Below are 11,131 nucleotides of genomic sequence, written 5' to 3'. Positions count from 1 at the left end.
TGACATCTTCAACGGATGTCAACATCCGTTTAAGGTAAAACGGATGTTGACATCCATTTAAGGTAAAATGGATGTTGACATCCGTTTTTCCTTAAACGGATGTTGACATCCGTTTTTCCTTAAATGGATGTTGACATCCGTATTTCCTTAAATGGATGTTGACATCCGTTGAAGGATGTCACCTCCGTTTAAAGGTTACGTTTTCTATTTTAGGGTTTTATTTCAAGGTTTATTCGAATACACACCTAGAGGAAGCACGACACGCACTGCACCACTCCACGCACTACACCACGAGAGCGACACTACACCACGAGAGGGAGACTGCTTGATAATTCTTTCCATCACCACCAACCTTTGCAACTTGTAGTATCTCACAACGACGAAAGAAAGAGAGGAAAAAATATAATGTTAAAAGGAATAGAAAAGTATTTTACTCATGTACGGGACTAGAATAGGTTATTAGTGAAATAGGTTATGAATGGGTAAAATTAAAAAATAATAAACCTAAAAATAAATTTTATTGAGGGACAAAATAGTAAAGGGGAGGTGGTGGAGGGAGCAACACCTATTCACTAGTTGCCAAAAGACTTGTTGGATTAACCGGTTGCTGTTACAAATGAGAATCTCTTGAGGGTTACTCCCTACACCACCCCACTTTGCTCCCTGCACCACCACATTTTTTTAAAATTCCAAAACTATCATTTATATTTTAAAATATCCTACACCTCCACCTCTTTTCTTCAACGGATGTCAACATCTGTTGAAGAAAAAATTCTTCCACGGACGTGCCACATCTGTTAACAGATGTGGCGACATCCGTTGCCTTTTTTGTTTATAGTTTTTATTTTTTTTATTTTTTTTGTTTTAAATTAATATATAAATATTATTTAATTATTTTAAAATTATTACTTAATTATTTATAAATTAATTATATTTTATTTAATAAAATAATTATTATTAATTTTAATTTATATATTATTATTTAAATAATAATTAAAAAATTTATTATAAATATATTAAAACGGATGTGCCACAACGGATGTGCCACAACGGATGTGGCGACATCCGTTGCTTTTTTTGTTTTTTAGTTTAGTTTTTTTATTTTTTTTATTTTAAATTAATATATAAATATAATTTAATTATTTTAAAATTATTACTTAATTATTTATAAATTAATTTTATTTTATTTAATAAAATAATTATTATTAATTTTAATTTATGTATTATTATTTGAATAATAATTAAAAAATTTGTTATAAATATATTAAAAGGGATGTGTCACATCCGTTCACGGATGTAGCGACATCCGTTGCCTTTTTTTGTTTTTTTGTTTTTAGCTTTTTAATTTTTTATATTTTAAATTAATATATAAATATTATTTAATTTTTTAAAAATTATTATTTAATTATTTATAAATTAATTTTATTTTATTTAATAAAATAATTATTATTATTTTAATTTATATATTATTATTTAAATAATAAATAAAAAACTTGTTAAAAATCTATTAAACGGATGTGGCACATCTGTTGAAGTTTTTTTTTAAATAAAAATAATAAACTAAAATATAAAATATGTAAATGGATGTTACGGATGTCAACATCCATTTGATGTCAACATCCGTTGAAGGTGAAACGGATGTTGACATCCGTTTTATAGAAGGGCAAATAAGGTATGAGGAGGTGCAGGGAGCGATTGGTGGTGGTGGAGGGAGCAACTCTCGAATCTCTTTTGTAGAATTCACTACTATTTTGACAAACACGATTGTTGGATTGAACTGTTTAAAACATAAAAATATAATATTTTTAGTAATGAATTGTATAATTTGAAAGATTTATGGATTGTACAGTTAAAACTTAAAATGAAAAAAAAAAACTACTTTTATTTATTTTATGGTGTAATTGGTATTTCAAAATTATGGTGCAGAAAACAATAGCAATTGTTCTTTAGAATATTTTGTGGGTTAGAAAAGTCAAGCATGGCAGACACTTAACAAAAATGAAAATGGTCCAAAGAGCTGTTGATTGTCCTATTAGAATTGATTTTATGGGTTGAAAAATGACAGATGTTAGACATTGGAAAAGAAAGGAATGGAAACTGGTCCATAGACACCTTAAGCTATTCATTATTGTATTCAATGCATTTAACCAATTACAAAAAATAAGATGAAGACACTTGAAGGGAACAAAATGAAATTGGTCCAACATTGTTGTATTCCTTCGTTTAAAAAAAGTGAAAATGGTCCAAAATCCTTACACTATTGATTGTCTTATTCTAATACATTTTATGCGTAAGAAAATTAAGCGTGTTAGAAAACAAAACAGAAAATGAAAATAGTCCAATTACTTTAAGGTATTCATAGTCCTAATCAAATCCATTTTATAAGTTAGAAACTAATGCCTAATCCGCAAACACATATCTATTATGAATATATTAATATTTGATCTCCCATTCTTTATCAATTTCATATATAAAGATTATAAGCAAATTCCCAGAATAAAAAAAAAACTAAGGTTCTATATATTTTACAATATAAGGCGTACCTTGATCAATTCCCAAAAGACACATATTCAATTCTACTGAATCTTTAGGATTAAATTAAAATTAAGAATTTAGACATTGAAAATATTGAAAGAAAGTTGAAAAACAAATTGATATATTAAAAGAAAAATAAAGAAAAATAAAACAGATTAATCAGAATTTCAAAGAATAAAATAATTTAAAATTGATAGTCCTGTATATACTAAATCCTAATTTGAACAATTGATCGATTCAATCAATCCACTACATCAATTATACTAATTTAATGACAACTCTAGGTGATTGTGACAATTTAGGTTATCACTTTAATTTCTTATTTTTATCAATTATTATTTTATTCTTAATATTTTATTTTCTTACATTTTATGTTTTCTACATTTATTTTTCTAGTTCATTCATTACTTTGCAATTTAGGTTTCTAATTTTTAAACATATTATGTTTTAATCCATCTTCATCTTCAATATTTTCATTCACCTTATCGAAAGAAAATTCCAATTTTAGGAAGTAAAATTTAAAAAAAGAAATAACATGTGTAAGCATTTCTAAAATGGTCTAACTAGAAACATGAAAACTTCTCATAACAAAGCACGGTATCAATAATTCTTTTACAGCAACAAAAACCATTATATATATATCAATTTATTCATCGATGCATATTATGCTTGATAAGCAACAACAAATATATAAGACAAAAAACTGCATATCATAAGTAATTATCACTGTTGACATGATGTTTAGTTGTCTTCTCATTTTTTTCTAACTTATTTTTCAAGTTAGAAAAACTACGAAGATGTGGACTTACTTTACATAATTTATATATATATATATATATATATATATATATATATATATATATATATATATATATATATATATATATATATATATATATATATATATATATATATATATATATATATATAGGAATTAAGCGTTGTGTCAAATATATTTGATTATAATCCATGTATCTAGTCACAGATTTTAAAAGCTATAATAAGAACTATAAATTCTGAGAAAAAAATATTAATTAGTACAGCACATTTACGGTCAATTCGATTTTATTGGCTAAATTGAATTTTAAAATTTAATACCGTGATTATATTTATAGAAAGAGTAGTGATTTATGACACTAAAAATGTCGACTAACACTTAGTATACACTTAGAGAGAGAATTAAAATATAGTTTAATAAGTTATGTGATGTGATAAGAAGAGACCGATAGAAAGAAAAAAATGAGTGTGTAGTAGACAAAATCACTGTGTCCATCAATATTTTCCTTTGCAATCTACTCTATTTAATCGAAGTTTTTATAGATATATAGGTCACCCTGTTAGTAATAGAATAAACATGTAAGAATTTATTTATAATTTATTTATTATTGAGACAATTTTTTAATAAATTCAAAACATATATTTGTGAAATTTGCATTAATTAGGTTGTATCGACTAGATAGTTATTATCTTCTAATATTCTAAGCCATTGCTAAGAAAATTAACCACACAAATAATCACATAATTTGAAACAATAAAACTATTTCAAAAAATATCTTAAGATCTTAATTTATTTGTTAAAAAGTAAATTTAAATTTAACTCAATTCCATAAAACTTGATTTTTAAGATGAGATTTGTCCTTTAGTTATATATTAAAAATTAGTTTTATTTTTAATTTACGCGGACTGTAAAGGCACCGTCTTCTTATATATATGATTTATCATTGCAGAAATGTAGCTAAGCTGATGTGTCCATGAGAGAGATTAAAGATAAGCAAATTCCAGTGAGCTAAGCTGCTTAGCACATTAAAAGCCCTCCTATAAGAAAAATATGTAATTAAACTTCATCAAACAGTCATTTTTCAAAGCATTACTTTCAAATAGAACTTGTCACTACCAACTTCAAACCTTCAAATGTTACAGTCCCAATAATCCATCAAGCTTTCATCTCAGAACGAAGTGTCGAAACAAAAATCGCTCTAAACTTTAATTTTTTAGCTTTCATGAGAGACATTGCTAATGAATAGGAGAATTCAGTTAAAAACCCACAAATTTCAAAACAGAGCATACTATATAGAATTTCTTTACAGCAACAAAAACAAAAATAATTTCTTGCAAAAGGAGCCAATTTCCAAGTCAAGATTAGGAGAATAGGATATAATCAATGTTCGATAAAATTGATGAAAACCACAATAGATAACATAGACACATACAATTCATGGAAGTAGTTTTGGAGCTACTTTTGAAGCTGGGATAAGAAATTAAATAATTAAGTTCTAACAATTACATTCATCCCAAGCCAATATCTACATTCGTTTTTAGAGAGGCATTCTCCCTTTCAATATTAAAAGTAGTTATTGATTTTCGTAACTGAAGCAGAGAAATGAAAATTACGAAATTCAAAGAAAGACCTTATTATAATTATATACCTGCTAGTCTTTCAGCCAGCTTTGGCACTTTACTCTGTTCAATGCAACCATTAAAAGTAGATAGTCTATAAGTATGTTCAAGAACCTCAGATAAGCCATTCTCCAAGGTTGCCAAAGTAGTAATAAACCTAATAGGCCCCAAAAGCCTGTGAAGAATCCTATCCCCAAGCTCATGTATAATGCTCCATACAAAACTGATTTATCCTCTTCATCGTCGACTTCTGCTCCTTTAGACTTTGTCACTGTCTCATCTCCAGGACAACTTTCTTCAAGCGGTTTCCCACAAAGATCAACATTTCCTTCAAAACTAGAGACATCAAAGGTTTGCAACTGTCTTCCCCATGGAATTCTTCCACTGAGATGGTTGTTTGATAAGTCTAACATGGCAAGACGATCAATATTGGAAAGAGTAGAGGGAATTTTTCCAGACAAATGATTTCTTGATAAGTCAAGGAAGTCTAGAGAACTTAAATTCCCAATCCCGGAAGGAATTTCTCCACTCAAATGGTTTCTGGATAAATTCAAAGAAACCAACCCGACCATGTAAGTAATTTCTTTTGGCATTTCACCTGTCAATTTGTTACATGAGAGATCAATGCTTTGAAGCAACAGTTCAGGATGTTTGAAGATGCGTTCCACACCTTTCCACGTCCATGTTACGTGAAGGGCATAATAAGTACCACTGTAAAAACTATAAATTTCAGAATAAGTTGTATTGTACCAATGCACACGACTTTGAGTTTCAGTTTTGTTGATGCTTTTTTCAGATAATGCAGTAAAATTGTTTAAGCAAGTTGGAATCCCTTCTGAAAACTTATTCTGGGAAAGATCCAACAATTGAATATGCTTCAAATAACATATATGAAGGGGAAGATTTCCAGAGAAGTGATTCCCTCGCATGATTAAGATTATCAATTGCTGCATGCTTTCTCCAACCCAGGATGGTATTGGACCAGACAATATATTCTCACTAACATCCAACATAATTAAATTCTTAGACTTCTTCAAAGAGGAAGGCAATTCACCCATTAAACTATTGTTTCGTAAAACCAAAGCTTCCAATTTAACTAGGGTGCCCATAGAGTTAGGAATCTTTCCTGATAATTGATTGTTGCTTAAATCAAGAAACAATAATCGATTAACAGATTTCCAACAATCTGAAAATTGCTCCTTTATTTGATTATCTGATAAATCTAAAGTGGCCATGCTTGCAGCTGTAACGTTTCCACATAAGAATGAAAATAAATCTGAAAATTTATTTCCAGAGAGTAACAACTCGGAAGCTTGTAGCAGAAATAATGGAATTTTTCCCTCAAATCTATTTGAATTTAAATTTATTGATGGCCTGTAAGGGAGCTTCAATTGCAAATTAGGAATTGAACCAATGAAATTATTGTGACAGATATTGAACTCGTACACAGTTTGCAACTTCTTCCAAAACCATTTTGGTATGAAATCATTCAGCCCATTATCAGATATATCTAGCCACATTAAGGAATTTTGAGTTTGGAGCCAACTAGGAAAATTCGGACCTAGCTTGCAAGAGGCAAGTCCCAAATAACTTATTTGAAAAGGAGGAACCCAACTAGAGACAAAGTTTAGAGATAATGAGTTGTGTGACAAGGATAAGTAATGATGTAGTTTGGAAAAATTAGAAAGATGAGCTTCAGTAACATTTCCCTCCAAAGAATATGTGTCTGCTGCACCATGAAGAATTTTGAACGAAGCTCGGAAATTTGCCATTCAACTTGTTATTTGAGAGTTCTAATCTCTGTAATTTGCACATGCTCCCAAATGAAGACGGAACCTTGCCTTATAGTTTGTTATCAGAAAGATTAAGATATTCAAGAGAGTTCATCACTTTACCAAATTCATCTGGAATAGGACCTTCCAAGAAATTATAATCAAGGTAAACGATACGAAGATTGGCAGTGAAGTTAGAAAGCCAGTGAAATATAGAACATGATTTTAGCAAGTTAGCAGATAGATTGAGATAGAGAAGAGAAGACGTAGAATTCGTTGTAGAACTAGGTGAAACGGTGAAGCTTCTATCCATATACTGCACTTTACAAGATGAAGCTCCTGCAGTTTGGAGCTGATATTAAGATTACCTAGAAGCATTGATGATGATAAATTATTATAAGAGAGATCGAGAACCTTTAGAGATGGAAAATTTGAACATGGATAAGGTGGCAAAGCTATATTGCTGTGAGAAAGATCAAGCTCTTGAAGATGAAAGCTAAAGTTAAACAAAAATTGAAGTGTTGATGATGTCAAGGTATTAGAAGATAGTTCTAGGATGTTAAGTGAAATGAAATTGTTGGAAGAATGAGAATGAAATAAAGATTGAACATCATTATCCAAAAGATCACAATTAATTAGCCTCAACTCGCTCAAATTTGGAATGAGCTCTCTTATACTTTGTAGCCACTGGTGAGAGGAACTAAGATTATGCAGTGAACTCAACTCAAGAATGGTTAAGGAATGGAGAGTAGACAACCATTTTGCATCCGTAACTTGTATATCAAAATTGCCGCTTAGTCGAAGAGTATGCAGCAATGGAAGATTCCCCATTCGAAAAGGGATTGCTCCAGAAAGGCAATTTGAAGCATAGTTTTCCATATTCCTTCTATATAGAAGAGTGTTACTTCCAAGACTAAGATATTGTAACTTTATGAGATTCCCAATTTGGTATGGGATTTTTCCAGAAAGATAAAATCCTCCAATATCGAGATACTCTAAGTGTTTGAGATTCCCTATCTGAAAGGGAATTTCTCCCCAGAGAATATTATCCCCAAGATCTAGATAGCGTAGTTGTAAGAGATATCCAAGTGTAGGAGGAATCCTCCCTCCAAAAGAAGAATGGGAGAGATCAAGATATCTTAAGTTGGTGAAGGAGCCCGTGAACTCTGGGATGTAACTCATTACAAAATAATTATTGCTGAGATCCAGATGTTGAATATACGGCAAGTGAATCAATGAAGTGACATTGATTGTACCTCGCAAATACGGTGTATAGTAGTAGTTTCCATGAAGATCAAGCAGTTGTACATCACCAGATTGATGGTTGCAGAGAATGCGTTTCCATTTGCAGCAATCCGAATTATTGTGATGGTTGGTCCAGGTGGAGAGTATACCAAAGTCATCTATGAGGCCTTCTTTAAAGTTGAGGAGTGCTTGCCTCTCTCTCTATGCACTTTGCTTCACCACTTTCACTTGAGTTTTTCAATGCCACACTAGTTCCAGAGGCAAGCAAAGAAAACAGGAGAAAAACACAAAATGTTTTGAGAAAATAAGCACTCATTTTGTTGATATGAGATAATCTAAACAAAGAAAAGAGTGAACAAGAGTTGTTAGTATAATGCGAATGATTCAGTTCTTTTTCTTTTTCATCTGTGATGTTAAGAAAGCCCCATGCCATCATTTATATTCGTTGCTGTGCATCATTTATGTTAAGAAATCTATCATATGCCTAAACAATTTAATTTAGATTTCTTTTCCCCGATCGAGGAGAGATAATTCAATTAGTTTTCTATGAGTTAGATATTTTTTGTCTTCTAATTTCTTTCTATTGTAAGAAAATTAACCAAACCAATAATTACATAATTAGGAAAACCAATAATTAGGATTGTTTTTACCAACGTTAAATGGAAAACTTTTCAACTAACATCAATTGAAAAGTCCACAAAAACGAAATTAAACTACATTATTGTAAAATTAACATTAATCTATGTCAGCGTAATTAATTATGGTGGACACCAACTAACTACGATAAAGAAAAAAAGAACCACTAATATTATCTGAAAAAATGTAGACAACTTTGACAAAAATAAAATCAACAAAAACTGATTAAAAAAGGTCATTAATAGTAATATTTCTGAATTATCAACAATTGTTTGACATTTAAATGATTTTGATAAAAGAAATTAAAATTCAATAAATTTGAATTGACTTATTCAAATAATATATGGAAATGAAATATTTTAAAATAATATCAATTTAAATTGAATGAATTTACGTATCTTGAAAATTATGAATTTTCAATAAAGTAATCTATTAGTTATTGTTCAAATCCGTCTTTTGGGTTTAAAAAAATGAAGGATAATTAAGATATTAATTTAAATTATAATTTTAAAATTAAAAAAAAAAATTGTCTAATGATTAAGAATACCATAATAAAGTGAAAGATAACAGAAGATGAATTGAAGATGTAAGACCTATTTTATTTGATATAGAGAATACATTTAAATCAAAAGAAGAATGAAAATGTATTTTTGAAAATAATTATAAATAGGCTTAAAAAAATTAATTACTTATCTATTACATAAATTTATCTAATTTTATTAATAGTATATTATTTTTGTAAAGTCCAAAAAAAAATGTTATCTATTGTAATAAATAATATCAATTATTTTTGTAGTAATAATTTTAAAGGTAGAAAATATAATTAATAATAAAATTTATGATAAGAAAAATTAACAATTTAAGATAAAGGATTGGAGTAATTTTAGAGGTTTTAAAAAAAAAAGTGAATAGTAAAAAAAAAGTGAATAGTAAAAAAAAAAATTAAATTAAATTGTGGAGGAGATAAACACTCCACGTAGAATTGAATCATCAAAGATAAGAATTTAGGAAATGGTGATTAAAATAATATTTTTGTAATAGTCAATGAATAGTAAAAATAAATAGTAAAAAAATTGAATAGTAAAAATGAATAGTAAACTTTTTTTGGCTATAAATAGCAAGGGAGGAAAGGCTGAAACTTACACCAAAATTATAGAAAAATTTGTGAGAGAAGAGAGTTGGAGGAATTTTTAGTTACAAAGGGGGAATTCTGGAAGTTTTCGGAGAACTGTTTTAGAGGAGGAAATTAAGTCTGGAATAGAGGTAAGGGGAGTTACATTTTGTTTGGTATTATTTTGAGTCTTGCATATGTTGCTTTTGTTTGACCTTAAATCTTGAATGTGAAGTATTTTGTTTCTGTATGATTTTGAATTTTGGATGAGAACATGCTTCTGTGTTTAGATCCAAGTGTGATAATTGTAAAATGTGATGTTGATTATGTTATGCCATATGTATACTATTAATTGTTTATTTTTGTATTTTTGGATGGATTAGAAGTTGTCTAACCGGCTCTGCCAGATTCAACTTCTTGTTTCCCCATACTTTATATTGTTTTCCTTATTCGTTTTTATTTTTGGATGGATTAGAAGTTGTCTAACCGGCTCTGCCAGATTCAACTTCTTGTTTCCCATACTTTATATTGTTTTCCTTATTCGTTTTTATTTTTGGATGGATTAGAAGTTGTCTAACCGGCTCTGCCAGATTCAACTTCTTGTTTCCCCATACTTTATATTGTTTTCCTTACTCGTTTTTATTTTTGGAAGGATTAGAAGTTGTCTAATCGACTCTGCCAGATTCAACTTCTTGTTTCCCCAGAACTTTTATTGTTCTATTTAATTTTTATTGCATCTTCCTGAAATGATGAGAAGTTGTCTAACCGGCTCTGCCAGATTCAACTTCTTGTTTCCCCAAGAATTTTTATTAAGATTATTTTAATGATTGTCAAACATTTGATTCTTCTTCGGTGACCAATTATAGTAATATTTTTATTATTGTTAATTTGTTTGTAATATGTTTATCTTGTATGATTTCTGTGATGAATGTATTTTATGATGTTGATATGAAATTATGCATCTGAACATGATATGAGTATTATGGGGAGATTTTGTAATAGTATGATATGAGTTGAGGAATATGAGCATGATATGAGTCTCATGGAGAGATTCTATATTGGTATGGTATTAGTGTATATGTTGATGTTGAGGGTCCTGTTGTTGGTGGTTATCCTAAAATTCTAATAATTGTCCAGTCTCAATTAGAGAAGGATGTGTTATATGGTGAGAGTAGTAGGAGGTCCTAGTCTATGTTCATAGACGTTAATGGACTAACCTTGTGGGTGATGTGATATATTATATTTGGCCATAACTATGTTGTTGATGTCACCACAAGTGCATGACCACCCGAGACTTCCATCAACATTATATCCGGATAATAGAGTCTAGTATGATAATTGCATCTTGCATGAATTTATGGTGAATGTATTACGTATAATAATAGTGTAATGCTTTTCTTTGAATGTTGCATGGTAGCTCACCCTTACTTGTTTG

At 29.4% G+C, this 11,131-nt stretch overlaps 1 protein-coding gene across 1 annotated transcript; it reads right to left on the bottom strand.

Moving 5' to 3' along the window:
• Positions 1 to 4,964: 4,964 nt before the first annotated feature.
• On the bottom strand, positions 4,965 to 6,704 carry LOC108344252 (receptor-like protein EIX2). Its single transcript, XM_017582715.1, has one exon. It carries the CDS (start codon positions 6,702 to 6,704, stop codon positions 4,965 to 4,967), a length of 1,740 nt encoding a protein of 579 aa, XP_017438204.1.
• Between the last annotated feature and the right edge of the window lie 4,427 nt (positions 6,705 to 11,131).

Source organism: Vigna angularis, chromosome 8 (genome assembly GCF_016808095.1).
Source record: "Vigna angularis cultivar LongXiaoDou No.4 chromosome 8, ASM1680809v1, whole genome shotgun sequence".
Taxonomy (NCBI): Eukaryota; Viridiplantae; Streptophyta; class Magnoliopsida; order Fabales; family Fabaceae; genus Vigna; species Vigna angularis.
Note: the sequence above shows the minus strand (reverse complement) of the source record. Positions and strands in the feature narration are given on the sequence as shown.

Coding starts and splice junctions, on each gene's coding strand:
- LOC108344252 (XM_017582715.1), bottom strand. CDS start 6,704: ATGGCAAATTTCCGAGCTTCGTTCAAAATTCTTCATGGTGCAGCAGAC.